The sequence below is a fragment of the Pongo abelii genome, chromosome 2, assembly GCF_028885655.2.
Source record: "Pongo abelii isolate AG06213 chromosome 2, NHGRI_mPonAbe1-v2.0_pri, whole genome shotgun sequence".
Lineage (NCBI taxonomy): Eukaryota > Metazoa > Chordata > Mammalia > Primates > Hominidae > Pongo > Pongo abelii.
In genome coordinates, this window is record NC_085928.1 from 140,672,493 (window position 1) to 140,688,410 (window position 15,918).

General features: G+C 38.9%; 1 protein-coding gene across 38 annotated transcripts in view; it reads left to right on the forward strand.

The window, feature by feature from the left end:
- Positions 1–15,918, forward strand: part of NEK11 (NIMA related kinase 11) — a 329,806-nt gene that overhangs the window by 177,890 nt on the left and 135,998 nt on the right. The window contains exon 14 of one of the 38 annotated variants that reach the window (XM_063722201.1): positions 2,052–3,188. The exons of the other annotated variants lie outside the window; for them this stretch is intronic. Within the exon in view, the coding sequence (XP_063578271.1) occupies positions 2,052–2,083 (32 nt within the window). The 3' untranslated portion in view covers positions 2,084–3,188. Of the gene's footprint in view, positions 1–2,051; positions 3,189–15,918 lie in introns of those variants that run through there. 38 annotated transcript variants of the gene reach the window in all.

The window sequence follows — 15,918 nt, forward strand, 5'->3', positions numbered from 1 at the left end:
AGAACTGTGGTTGTCAGGGGCTTGGGGGAAGGGAGTAATGGGCAGTTATTGTTTCATGGTATAGAGTTTCCGTTTGGGAAGATAAAATGTTCTGGACAGGGATAGTGGTGATGGTTGCACGACAGTGTGATGGTGTGGTAATCGGCTGGTGTCCCCAGCTACTGAATAAACTCTATGTTAGCAGCTTTCAAACTTTGTGGCACCAGGACACCTTAACACGCTTAAAAATTGCTTGGGACACCAAAGAGCTTTTGTTTTACATGGTTGTATCTATAGATACATACCGTAGTAGAAAGTAAAACAGAATTTAAAAATAGTCACTTCAAAATAACAGTAATAAATCTATACATATTAACATAAATTGCATACTTATTATGAAAGTTAACCATATTTTCCAAAATAAAAAATTTGTTTAAAGAAATGGTGTTAGTTTACATTTTTACCTTTTTTTTAATGACTAGCCTAAGAGAAGGCAGCAGTAGTCTCATATCTGCTTTGTATTTAGTCTATCGTGATATTACATGCCATATAGCCTTTGGAAAACTGTCTATTAACGATAGGACAAGAGTGAAAAAGGCAAATAACATATTGGTATTGTTAGAGTTTGGACTTCCTGAGTCTCAGAGACTTCCAGGGGTTCCTGGACCACTCTTTGAGAACTTCTATTCTAGGCATAAAATGACACTGCAAGAGCTAGCATTAAATATTCCAGGATATCATGAATAATTTCTCCATTTGTTCTGCACTATTAAACAATTTTAATAAACTGGAAAAGGAATAATGAAGCAATAGGAATCCATTTCATAAATAGGCTATGTAAGGTAAAAGCCCTACTTTATTTGAATTTCATGGGTGTGAAATCATTAATAAACAGAATTAATGTTTTCAGTGTTATTGTAATGATCATAAAATTCTACATTCTGACTGAGATTATGCACTTTTATACTTGAATAGGTATTATTTTATGTGCTAAGTAGGTAGGTGCAAGGTCTTGAAATTGTTGGGGGGCCTCCTATGGGGATAATTGTGTGGTGAAGTACAGTCATTTACTTAAATATTTCTCCCAAGAGTTTGAGAGTTTCTAGATGAATCAGCCAAATGCCTGGCTCCAGCATTCACTAGGCACAGCAGTTTTTCATCACTGAAGAATTCCAAATAAGACGCAAGTGTCTGATAAATAATTTTGTGTTACTTGTCAACTTTTCAAAAAAATAGTCCTTGGATAGCTGTAGTATCAGCAAATGCAGTCAACACATTACAGCAAGTTGATTTGCAGGTTTATCGTCATGGAAATAAAACTTTCAGACAGTGGGAGGTATGGTGACAGTGAAATGTTTTTCTGCCCCTGCTGGCATGGATTTCAGAGAATATCTTTAGATGGATTGCTCTCTGTCAGCGTTGACAAATTACAAGTATAGTTTTATTTCAGTTTTCCCAGTTACATTCTTAAAAGAATGTATTCTTTTTTTGTTTAATTTTCTCTTGGAAAGATATATAGTTATTTTTAGTCGAATAGCTTATGAAAAATTAGGTGCATTTGACAAAGACACTTAATGTACAATTGGAATAAATGCAGTTCTAGATGAATGTACAGCAATAGTATGATGGGCCCAAATTTATATTTCTATATATATGCACCTCTTCCATTGTCAAGATTTATTACATCCTAGAGAGCTTTCTAGGGGTTTTCAATAGGATCCTATAAATTCAGAACTTAGAGTCAGAAATGCATAATATTTTCTTACTTCAACATTGATAATGTTTCTCCTCCCCACTGTTCAAAATAGTCATTTTCATTTTTCCAGTGAAGCCACACAATATTTACACTATTTACATTAAGTTTTTATAAATTTATATTTTATAATTAAATAATTATCTCAACATTTTAACTGTGAATTTTGTGTTTTAAATTGAGTTTTAACAAATGATTAGGAGAAACTACAACATTTCTTAAATACAAAATATATTTTCCTCTTTTATTTTTCTAAGAAGCTGTCATCCTACCGATCATGCAATTGAATGCATCTTTTCAAGTTTGTTTTCTTATATAGGAAATATAAAGCAAGAAGTCTGCATGGTATAGTGAGAATCAAGAGATACAGAGTGAAAAGATCTGAGGTTGAATCTAGCCTTCCTACACTGGCTGTGTGATGTCAGACAAGTTCTGAAACTTTCCCAAGTTTCAACACTGTCATCTATAACATGGATTCTGAGGTACTATTACCAGGCTGCTCATGGTAATGAGCATGGTAAGAACCTCCGGTTGCCCAACTCTGAGGAGCCCTCATCTCATCTCAAGTGCTGCATTTGCCTCCAGCTAGTCTCCTGCCCCCAACCAGTTCGTTCTCTACATGCCTACCAAAGTGATCTTTTAAAAATGTAAAGTGGAGTTTGCCATTGCTTGCTTAAAACCTCTATTAGCTTTCTGTTGTTTGAAGGATACACAACAGAAAAACTTTCTTGTTTGCTCTTCCACACCCCACCTCCAACCTCACCCCATGCTACTACACTCCATCTCACTCCTGTTATGGTGACCAGCCATCCCAGTTTGCCTGAGATTTTCTTAGTTTAAGCACTGAAAACAAGAATGGTTGCCCACTACACTCCTGATAGTCCAGCCATATTGTTCTCTGGGTGTGCCCACATCTTCCCCATCTTTGAAAAGTCTGTTTGTCTTGGAAGCCACATCATATGCCCTCACCATGTACCTAGTTCATGCCTATCCATCCTTCAGGCCTCAGTTTAAAGGTCCTATTTGCAGAGAATCCTTCCCTGAGTCACAGATATAAATTAGATCTCATGTGTTATTCTTATATTAGCACCTGCAGGGCTACTGCATACAATTGTGCCTGCTGTGTGCCGCACAACATCAGGAACCTCCATAGATGATGTGAAGGTGGTCCCCAGAGTTGTACCATGAGTTGATGCTGAAACCGTTCTTTTCCTTTATAGCACCTTTGTCACTTGTGGTACATATAATGTCTACAAATTGTATATATAAAGAATATATATTTCAGAATATATATTTATATGTATATATAAAGAATATATATATAAAATTGAAGAAATTTTTGTACACCCTATTGGTATGTAAATTTCATAAGTGTAGGAGCTCTGTCAGTTTTGATAATTGTTATACCCATTAACCAGTACAGTTAGTTATTTGTAAAATGTGTCCAATAAATATTTGTTTAATGAATGAATGGGAGCATATTTTATGTGGGTTTGGTGAATATTATATGTGATAATATATTGAAAGTCCTTTGTAAGTTATAATTATTATTTATGATAAATATTAAATAGAATATGAAAAATGATTATTAGTAAAATATCTAGGTCCTACTGTGATATAAAACTCTTAAATGTCTTTTCAAATACCCTATTAGCAGTCCTTAAGATTTTCCAGAGATACCCAATGATAAGCAGATCAATGGAGCACAGTAAAGAATCCAGAACATTGCCTAAGTATGAGTTTAATATATACAAATGCATTGTTTTATTTAGTGAAGAAAGAAGACACACTTAAATAAGTAGTCTTGGAAAAATTGCCTGTCTGGAAAAAAAATAGATTCTTACTGTATAACACACACAAAAATAAATTTCAGTGAATTAAAAATTTAAATATTTAAGATATGAAACAAATAATAAAAGAAGATATCGAAGAATAACTTCATATTCTTGGAGTAAGGAATTTCTTTATAATTATGAAATAAACCCAGAAGTCATAAAAGACTTACAGAATTGCCTATTTAAAAATGCAAAATTTCTTTTTTCTTTTTCTTTCTTTTTCTTTTTTTTTGAGACAGTGTCTCAGTCTGCCACCCAAGCTGGAGTACAGTGGTGTGATCTTGGCTCACTGTAACCTCCACCTCCCTGGTTCAAGTGATTCTCCTGCCTCAACCTCCTGAGTAGCTGGGACTACAGGTGGTGCCACCATGCCGGGCTAATTTTTGTATTTTTAGTAGAAATGGGGTTTCACCATATTGGCCAGGCTGGTCTTGAACTCCTGACCTTGTGATCTGCCCTCCCAAAGTGCTGGGATTACAGGTGTGAGGCACCATGCCTGGCCACAAAATTTCTTTTCTTTTCTTTTTTTTTTTTTTTTTTTGCAGTTGCAAGATTTAATAGAGTGAAATAGAGTGAAAACAGAGCTCCCATACAAAGCGAGGGGACCCAAAGAGGGTAGCCATTGCCGGCTCCAATGCGTGGGTTTATAACCCAATCATTGTCCCTCCCACTGTGTTCTCAGGCAATAGATGATTGACTATTTCTTTACCTCCTGTTTTAGCCTAATTAGCATTTTAGTGAGCTCTCTTTCCTACCTGATTGGTCAGGTGTGAGCTAAGTTGCAAGCCCCGGGTTTAAAGGTAGAAGTGGTCACCTTCCCAGCTAGGCTTAGGGATTCTTAGTCGGCCTAGGAAATCCAGCTAGTCCTGTCTCTCAGTGCCCCCTCTCAACAGGAAAACCCAAGTGCTGTTGGGGAGGATGGCCGACGACCACTCTAACTGCTTCCTGCTGAATTGGGGCATAGTGGGGGTTGTGCAGTTGAGATTTCCTCAGGAGGGTTGGCTTCGATGTCATTAACATCAGAGCATGAGCTAGCAGGCCAGTCCAGGGGTCCGTGGTAGATCTTAGTCATGGACTGCATCTGGGGCTCCATTTGAAGAACAATTTGTAGTTTTAGAGCTTCAATTCTGGAAGAGACAAACTTAACAAGGAGGTTAAAGATACAGGGATTGAAATGTATGGCCTGAAGTGCAGGGGGTTATTTCTTTGGGACACTTCACAGGCCCTGACTATCTGCTTGATAGTTTTGAAAAGGCCTGGCCCAGTAAATAATAATTTGGCCATCTGATGGGTGCTATCAATGCCTAAGTGGAAGGTTTGGTGAAGGGTTTTAAGTAATTTCTATTGGTTAGCTGCAGGCAAAAATATTTTTCCTTCTTCGGTGGCTAGCCATCAGGAGGGGAGGGAAGTATGTCCTTGTGAGGTTCTCTATTCTATTTTTCCTGCTGAGTACTGGGGCTTGGTTTCCCAGAGGGGATTACCCCATACTAGGGGTCCTTCTATAAGCATTTCTAATGCAGGGTCCTGCCTTGCAGCTCTTTTGACTTCAATATCCGCTTGGCAGTTCCCTTTTATTTCCCTTTCCTTTCCTTTCTGATGACCCTGGCAGTGTAAGACTGCCACCTCTCCAGGTTTCTGTACAGCCAATAATAATCTCCTAATGGCTTCCCGATGTTTGATAGGTGTTCCCTCGGAAGTTAGGAATTCCCTTTCTCTCCATATTGCTGCATGGGCATGGAGGACTAGGTAAGCATACTTAGAGTCTGTATATATATTTACCCTTTTTTCCTTCTCCTAATTCTAGTGCCCAAGTGAGGGCTGTTAGTTTTGCCAGCTGAGCATTAGTTCCTGGAGTGAGGCGATTACTTTCAAGTATTCCATTATGACTGACCACTGCATACCCCGCTTTTCGAAGTCCTTTTTCTACAAAGGAACTTCCATCAGTATACAAGCTGAGGTCAGGATCAGTCAAGGGAACCTCTAAAAGGTCCCTTCAAGTGGCATAGGTTTGAGCAATTACTTGTTGACAGTTACATTCTATCTTTTCTTCACTGTCTGGAAGAAATGTGGCTGGGTTAAGAGATGCACAAGTGCACAGTCACGGCATTGGCCCTTCAAGTAATAGAGCCTGATATTTAGGTAAACAGTTGTCTGACAGCCACAAGTCTCCTTTAGCAGTGAGTATGCCATTCACATCATGGGATGTCCACATAGTAAGATCTCTTCCCTGTATCATTTTAACTGCTTCAGATATTAAGACTGCTACTGCCGCCAATACCTGTAAACTATGTGGCCAGCCCTTTGCCACTACATCAGTTTCCTTACTCAGGTATGCCATGGGTTGCAAGCTCATCCCTTGGACCTGTGTAAGGACTCCTAGAGCTATCCCTCTTTTTTCTGTGACTTATAAAGAAAAGTCTTGTCCCGTTGGCAAGCTTAACACTGGGGCTTGGGTTAGGGCCTTCTTTAGGGCCTGAAAAGCTGCTTCTGCCTCAGGTGTCCATCTTACTAAATGGGTATTGGCTTTCTGAGTTTCCTTAATTAGTGTATATAATGGTCTGGCTATTTTGCCATACCTGGGAATCCATATTTGGCAGAAACCTGTTATGCCAAGGAGCCCTCTTAGTTGCTTTAGGGTTTTGGGATGAGGATAAGCCAGTATAGGCTGGATACATTCCTCACTGAGGGCCCTGGTGCCTTTGGATAATTTTAGACCTAAGTATTTAACCTGCTATGAGCAGAGCTGAGCCTTTCGTTTGGAAACCTTGTAGCCACAGGTAACGAGGAAATTTAGCCTGGCCACAAAATTTCTATATAGCAAAAGACATAATAAAGATAAAAGACAAATGAGAAATAACAAATTAAGAAAACATTTGCAATTCTTACAATATATACAGGTTATAATGTATAAAATATATATTCTACCTACCCCTTTAAATTAGCAAAAAAGAAAACCCAACAGAAAAATGAGTGGAGGAAATTACCAATTTCATGAAGAATCTCACAAAAGGCTAATAAAAGGTGATTCAACCTTATTAAATAAATAAAAATAAAACTATAATATGTCACAGTTTTGTAAAACAGGAAAGATTTACAAGACAGAATATACAATGTTAATAAAAGTGTGGGGGAAAACAGGACTTTTATACATTGTTGGTAAAATGCATAATAGTTTTGAAGAAATATTTTACAACTTTTAAAAAAATTATTGTTTTTATTCAACAGTTAGATCATATGTAAAGAACTCTCTGGGTGTTGAAAATACAGTGCTTTTTTTTTTTTAAGTCCCTAACCTCTTGGAATATAACATTCTGGAGGAGAAGTTAGAAAATGAACAAAAAACTACAAATAGAAGTAAAATATAATATCTTATAAGACATAGTGATGTTCTACTTCTGATAATGTAGGCTGGGTAATGCCAGCAAGATTTCAGTAGATTAGACTAGACTAGTTTTCATAAAGCTTATATACCACTAAAGCAGAAATTAATGAACTGAAAGAAAGGTGAGAATACATTAGAGTACTGAGAGCAAAAACAGGGAATTACAGAAGAAAGGGCAAAAGACCGGGGGAACACAGTGAGATCTAATATCACTTAACTGAAGTCCCAGAGAGAAACAGTATTTCAAGAAATAACAGGGGAAAATTTTCCAGAATTGATGATGGATATCATTCAATAGATTCAAGAGACTGATGAATACCGAGTAACAAAATACAGAAATCTATAGCCTGATATATCATATGAAAACTTCAGACAACCAAAGATGTAGAGATTCTTGAAAGAATCCAGAGAAAAACCAATAAATTACTTTCAAACAAGTGACAAGGAAACTAATTGCTAATCTAAATAGCAATAAAGAAGGCATAAGTAATTGACATCTTCTGTGTACTGAAAGAAAGTAACTTCCAACCTGTAATTCATAGAGTAAATCAAGGTAATGAAAATTAAAGTCCACACTGAGATACCACTACATACCACTCAGGACAAAAATGTAAAAGTCTGATAATACCAAGTGTTGTTAAGGATGTGGAACTACAAAAACAAATTATGCTTCCATTACTGGTGGGGGTATAAATTGGTGCCTCTTCTTTGGAAAATAGCTCTTGGCATCATCTAATAAAGATGCATGCCCTATGACTCAATAATTTTGCTCCTGGGTGTATTCCTTAGAAACATGTATGCATATGTGTGAAACACTCCCAACAGTCCTATAGACAATTGTTTTGGGATAAACATAGAAATTGACCCTTCTGCTCTTAAAGCTTGAAACTTGTCTTTGTTTTATCTGAGTTTCTTTCTCAGAAAAGGACTATCAGGCCTCTCAAAAAAGTATCAAAGAACCACAACTCACCAGATGCCTCCTTGCCCCTCCGTAGTTCTTGCTTTCTCACACATTGTTACATTTCTTCACTGCTATATAAACCCTGGAGTTAGTGAGCCAGGGAGACGGAATTGAGGCTGAGCTCCCATCTTTTTGGCTGCAGCACCCGATTAAAGCCTTCTTCCTTGGCGGTACTCATTGTCTCAGTGATTGGCTTTCTGTGCTGCGAGCAGCAGGACCCTAGACCAAACCCCTGGTGTTTCGGTAACATGTGCACCAGGAGACATATACAAGAATGCGGTAATAGCCTCTAGAAACAATGAAATGCCTATTAATAGCGTAACAAATAAATTATAGCATATTCATACAATGGGATGCTCTACAGCAATAAAAGTAAATGGACTTCAGCTCTCTGTAGCAACATAGATAAATCTTGTAGACATGATATAACTAAAAGAAGCAAGATACAAAAGATTCCCTAAGATATGATTTCTTTTACATAACCATTAAACCAGATAAACCAGACTATATCATTTAGGAATTATATATATATGAAACTATAAAGAAAAGCAAGGAAGTGCTTACCATAAAAGTTAAAATATTGGTTATTTCTAGAGTGAAAAGCAGGCTTACAAATAGGAAGGGATGTGGAATATCAGAATGTTGGTGGTGTGTTTGGGCCACTGGTTAATTTTAAGTTTCTTGACCAATATAGTAGTTTTGCAAGTATTTGCTTTATATTTATTATATTGCACTTTTTTGGTATTATTTAGGAGGTATCATTTTAGTAGAAACAAATGAAATGAGAGAGCAAACTCTTTACATATCTAGGGGAAATGTTCTCTCTGACAGAAATGTGCCTCTCCTTTACCCAGCATTTTCTTGTAGTAGTTTATCATCCAGAAATATCTCTACAAACTTTGCAAAGTTATGTGTTCACCACAACATTGGAGTGTGTAAGTAAATTTAGGTTGAGAGTTTATCATGAGTGGAGATTTTTCTCTGAGCAAATGCTAAACAGCAGTTTGTAGGAATGTCCCTCCAGTCATTTTTTTTTCTTTCTGGCAGGCATCCTGTATAACTACTCCAGACCAATTTAATGTTAATTTCTCATGAAATGCTACAACACATGAGAAATGTAAATTCAGATATTTATTTTATTTTATTTTATTTTATTTTGAGACAGAGTCTCATTCCGTCACCCAGGCTTGAGTGCAGTGGCACAATCTCTGCTCACTGCAATCTCTGCCTCCCGGGTTCAAGCGATTCTCTGCCTCAGCCTCCCAAGTAGCTGGGATTGCAGGTGTGCACAACCACACCTGGCTAATTTTTGTAATTTTAGTAGAGACGGGGTTTCACCATGTTAGCCAGGACGGTCTCGATCTCCTGACCTCATGATCTGCCCACCTTGGCCTCCCAAAGTGCTGGGATTAAAGGTGTGAGCCAAGGGTCCATTCCAAGATGGCTGAATAGGAACAGCTCTGGTCTGCAGATCCCAGCATGATCAACGCAGAAGACAGGTGATTTCTGCATTTCCAACTGAGATGTCTGGTTCTTCTAATTGGGATGGGCTGGACAGTGGGTGCAGCCCATGGAAGGCGAGCTGAAGCAGGGAAGGGCATCACCACACCTGGGAAGCGCATGGGGTTGGAGGATTTCCCTTTCCTAGCCAAGGGAAGCCCTGACAGACTGTACTGGGAAAATCGGGACACTGCCACCTAAACACTGCACTTTTTACAATGGTCTTAGCAGACGGCACACCAGGAGATTATATCCAGCACCTGGCTCAGCAGGTCCCACGCCCATGGAGCCTTGCTCACTGCTAGTCCGAGATCAAACTGCAAGGTGGCAAGCCTGGCTGGGGAGGGGCGTCTACCATTGCTGAGGCTTGAGTAGGTAAACAAAGTGGACTGGAAGCTGGAACTAACTGGGCGGAGCCCACTGCAGCTCAATGAGGCCTACCTGCCTCTGTAGACTCCACCTCTGGGGGCAGGGCATAGCTGAACAAAAGGCAGCAGAAACTTCTGCAGACTTAAATGTCCCTGTATGACAGCTCTGAAGAGAGTAGTGGTTCTCCCAGCAAGGTGTTTGAGCTCTGAGAACAGACAGACTGCCTCCTCAAGTGGGTCCCTGACCCCTGTGTAGCTTAACTTGGAGACATCTCCCACTAGGGACCGACTGACACCTCATAGAGCCAGGTGCCCCCTCTGAGATGAAGCTTCCAGAGGAAGATAAGGCAGCAATATTTACTGTTCTGCAATATTTGCTGTTCTGCAGCCTCTGCTGGTGATACCCAGGGAAACAGGGTCTGGAGTGGACCTACAGCAAACTCCAGTAGACCTGCAGCTGAGGGACCTGACTGTTAGAAGGAAACTAACAAACAGAAAGAAATAGCATCAACAACAACAAAAAGGACATCAACACCAAAACCACATCTGTAGGTCACCATCATCAAAGACCAAAGGTAGATAAAACCACAAAGATGAGGAGAAACCAGAGCAGAAAAGCTGATAATTCAAAAACCAGAGCTCCCCTTCTCCTACAAAGGATCGCAGCTCCTCACCAGCAACAGAACAAAGCTGGACACAGAATGACATTGACAAATTGACAGAAGTAGGCTTCAAAAAGTCAGTAATAACAAACTTCTCCGCACTAAAGGAGGATGTTTGAACTCATCACAAAGAAGCAAAAAACCTTGAAAAAAGATTAGACGAATGGCTAACTAGAATAAACAGTGTAGAGAAGACCTTAAATGACCTGATGGAGATGAAAACCATGACACGAGAACTACGTGACGCATGCACAGGCTTCAGTAGCCAATTCAATCAAGTGGAAGAAAGGGTATCAGTGATTGAAGATCAAATGAATCAAATGAAGTGATAAGAGAAGTTTAGAGAAAAATGAGTCAAAGAAATGAACAAAGCCTCCAAGAAATACGGGACTATATGAAAACACCAATTCTACATTTGATTGGTGTACCTGAAGGTGACAGGGAGAAGGGAACCAAGCTGGAAAACACTCTTCAGGATATTATCCAGGAGAACTTCCCCAACCTAGCAAGGGAGGCCAACGTTCACATTCAGGAAATACAGAGAACACCACAAAGACACTCCTCGAGAAGAGCAACCCCAAGACACATAATTGTCAGATTCACCAAGGTTGAAATGAAGGAAAAAATGTTAAGGACAGCCAGAGAGAAAGGTCAGGTTACCTACAAAGGGAAGCCCATCAGACTAACAGCGGATCTCTCTGCAGAAACTCTACAAGCCAGAAGAGAGTGGGGGCCAATATTCAACATTCTTAAAGAATGTTCAACCCAGAATTTCATATCCAGCCAAACTAAGCTTCATAAATGAAGGAGAAATGAAATACTTTACAGACAAGCAAATGCTGAGAGATTTTGTCACCACCAGGCCTGCCTTACAAGAGCTCCTGAAGGAAGCACTAAACATGGAAAGGAACAACTGGTACCATCCACTGCAAAAACATGCCAAATTGTAAAGACCATCGACGCTAGGATGAAACTGCATCAACTAGTGGGCAAAATAACCAGCTAACATCATAATGACAGGATCAAATTCACACATAACAATATTAACCTTAAATGTAAATGGGCTAAATGCCCCAATTAAAAGACACAGACTGGCAAATTGGATAAAGAGTCAAGACCCATCAGTGTGCTGTATTCAGGAGACCCATTTCATGTGCAGAGACACACATAGGCTCAAAATAAAGGGAAGGAGGAAGATCTACCAAGCAAATGGAAAGCAAAAAAAAAAAAAAAAAAAAAAAGCAGGGGTTGCAATCCTAGTCTCTGATAAAACAGACTTTAAACCAACAAAGATCACAAGAGACAAGGCCCTTACATAGTGGTAAATGGATCAATTCAACAAGAAGAGCTAACTATCCTAAATATATATACACCCAACACAGGAGCACCCAGATTCATAAAGCAAGTCCTCAGAGACCTACAAAGAGACTTAGACTCCCACACAATAATAATGGGAGACTTTAACACCCCACTGTCAACATTAGGCAGAAAAACGAGACAGAAAGTTAACAAGGATACCAGGAATTGAACTCAGCTCTGCACCAAGCAGATCTAATAGACATCTACAGAACTCTGCACCCAAAATCAACAGAATATACATTCTTCTCAGCACCACATTGCACTTATTCCAAAATTGACCACATAGTTGGAAGTAAAGGACTCCTCAGCAAATGTAAAAGAACCAAAATCACAACAAACGGTGTCTCAGACCACAGTGCAATCAAATTAGAACTCAGGATTAAGAAACTCACTCAAAACCACAACTACATGGAAACTGAACAACCTGCTCCTCAATGACTACTGGGTCAATAACGAAATGAAGGCAGAAATAAAGATGTTCTTTGAAACCAGTGAGAACAAAGACACAACATACGAGAATCTCTGGGACACATTCAAAGCAGTGTGTAGAGGGAAATTTATAGCACTAAATGCCCACAAGAGAAAGCAGGAAAGATCTAAAATTGACACCCTAACATCACAATTAAAAGAACTAGAGAAGCAAGGGCAAACAAATTCAAAAGCTAGCAGAAGGCAAGAAATAACTGAGGTCAGAGCAGATCTGAAGGAGATAGAGACACAAAAAACCCTTCAAAAAATCAATGAATCCAGGAGCTGGTTTTTTGAAAAGAAAAACAAAATTCATAGACCACTAGCAAGACTAATAAAGAAGAGAGAAGAATCAAATAGATGCAATAAAAAATGATAAAGGGGATATCACCACCAATCCCACAGAAATACAAACTACCATCAGAGAATACCATAAACACCTCTATGCAAATAAACTAGAAACTCTAGAGGAAATGGATAAATTCCTGGACACATACACCCTCTGAAGAATAAACCAGGAAAAAGTTGAATGTCTGAATAGGCCAATAACAGACCCTGAAATTGAAGCAATAATTAATAGCTACCAACCATAAAAAGCCCAGGACCAGAAGGATTCACATCCGAATTGTACCAGAGGTACAAAGAGGAGCTGGTACCATTCCTTCTGAAACTATTCCAATCAATAGAAAAAGAGGGAATCCTCCCTAACTCATTTTATGAGGCCAACATCATCCTGATACCAAAGCCTGGCAGAGACACAACAAAAAAAGAGAGTTTTAGACCAATATTCCTGCTGAACATCGATGTGAAAAACCTCAATAAAATACTGGCAAACCGAATCCAGCAGCACATCAAAAAGCTTATGCAACAAGATCAAGTTGGCTTCATCCCTGGGATGCAAGGCTGGTTGAACATATGCAAATCAATAAACATAATCCATCACATAAACAGAACCAAAGACAAAAACCACATGATTATCTCAAGAGATGCAGAAAAGGCCTTCAAGAAAGTTCAACAGCCCTTCATGCTAAAAACCCTCAATAAACTAGGTATTGATGGAATGTATCTCAAAATAATAAGAGCTATTTATGACAAACCCACAACCAATATCATACTGAATGGGAAAAAATGGAAGCATTCCCTTTGAAAACTGGCACAAGACAGGGATGCCTTCTCTCACCACTCCTATTCAACATAGTGTTGGAAGTTCTGGCCAGGGCAATCAGGCAACAGAAAGAAATAAAGGGTATTCAATTAGGAAAAGAGGAAGTCAAATTGTCCCTGTTTGCAGATGACATGATTGTATATCTAGAAAACCCCATCGTCTCAGCCCAAAATCTCCTTAAACTGATAAGCAACTTCAGCAAAGTCTCAGGATACAAAATCAATGTGCAAAAATCACAAGCATTCTTATACACCAATAACAGACAAACAGCCAAATAATGAGTGAAGTCCCATTCGCAATTACTTCAAAAAGAATAAAATACCTAGGAATCCAACTTACAAGGGATGTGAAGGACCTCTTCAAGGAGAACTACAAACCATTGCTCCACAAAATAAAAGAGGACACAAACAAATGGAAGAACATTCCATGCTCATGGATAAGAAGAATCAATATCATGAAAATGACCATACTGCCCAAGGTAATTTATAGATTCAATGCCATCCCCATCAAGCTACCAATGACTTTCTTCACAGAATTGGAAAAAAACTACTTTAAAGTTCATATGGAACCAAAAAAGAGCCCACATTGCCAAGACAATCCTAAGCCAAAAGAACAAAGCTGGAAGCATCATGCTACCTGACTTCAAATTATACTACGAGGCTACAGTAACCAAAACAGCATGGCACTGGCACCAAAACAGAGATATAGACCAATGGAACAGAACAGAGCCCTCAGAAATAATACCACACATCTACAACCATCTGATCTTTGACATACCTGACAAAAGCAAGAAATGGGGAAAGGATTCCCTATTTAATAAATGATGCTGGGAAAACTGGCTAGCCATACGTAGAAAGCTGAAACTGGATCCCTTCCTTACACCTTATACTAAAATTAATTCAAGATGGATTAAAGATTTAAATGTTAGACCTAAAACCATAAAAACCCTAGAAGAAAACCTAGGCAATACCATTCAGGACATAGGCATGGGCAAGGACTTCATGACTAAAACACCAAAAGCAATGGCAACAAAAGCCAAAATAGACAAATGGGATCTAACTAAACTAAAGAGCTTCTGCACAGCAGAAGAAACTACCATCAGAGTGAACAGGCAACCTACAGAATGGGAGAAAATTTTTGCAATCTACCCATCTGACAAAGGGCTAATATCCAGAATCTACAAAGAACTTAAACAAATTTAGAAGAAAAAATCAAACAACCCCATCAAAAAGTGAGCAAAGGATATGAACAGACACTTCTCCAAAGAAGACATTTATGCAGCCAACAGTCACATGAAAAAATGCTCATCATCACTGGCCATCAGAGAAATGCAAATCAAAACCACAATGGGATACTATTTTACACCAGTTAGAATGGCGATCATTAAAAAGTCAGGAAACAACAGGTGCTGGAGAAAATGTGGAGAAATAGGAATACTTTTACACTGTTGGTGGGAGTGCAAACTAGTTCAACCATTGTGGAAGACAGTGTGGCGATTCCTCAGGGATCTAGAACTAGAAATACCATTTTACCCCGTGATCCCATTATTGGGTATATACCCAAAGGATTATACATCATGCTACTGTAAAGACACATGCACACGTATGTTTATTGTAGCACTATTCACAATAGCAAAGACTTGGAATCAACCCAAATGTCCATCAATGATAGACTGGTTTAAGAAAATGTGGCACATATACACCATGGAATACTATGCAGCCATAAAAGGGATGAGTTCATGTCCTTTGTAGGGACATGGATGAAGCTGGAAACCATCATTCTTAGCAAACTATCGCAAGGACAGAAAACCAACCACCACGTGTTCTCACTCATAGGTGGGAATTGAACAATGAGAACACTTGGACACAGGGTGGGGAACATCATACACCGGGGCCTGTTGTGGGGTAGGAGGATGTGGGAGGGATAGCATTAGGAGAAATAGGTAATGTAAATGATGAGTTAATGGGTGCAGCAAACTAACACAGCACATGTATACATATGTAACAAACCTGCAAGTTGTGCACATGTACCCTAGAACTTAAAGTATAATAAAATAAATAAAAATAAATAAAAGAAAAATAAAGGTGTGAGCCACCACAGCCAGCCCAGATTTTAAATACAATTCACATTTGAGGTTTTAATTTCTCATGAGTCTTTTTTTTTTTTTTTCCTACTGGAAGCCCTGAGTGAAAACAAATCTTTCTTGTATCTCCCTGAACCATAGGTAGAGATTATTTAGTTAACTGATAACAGAGGGTATGGGCTTTAGAACCTCACAGATTCACACAGAACTTTGTCCCCTGTCCATGTGTGGCTCCGGGGAAGGGGTTTGTCAATGAGGTTTAGTGTTTGAGTAAGACTTAACTTGGTAAGCTGAAATCAGATACTAAAAATGGTTTTCCCCATCTTTGGCACTTAGAATCCAGAACAAGCTCAGTAAGGTTTTTCTCTTGTCAGGTGAAAAGGCCAATGCTTTATGATGGGGA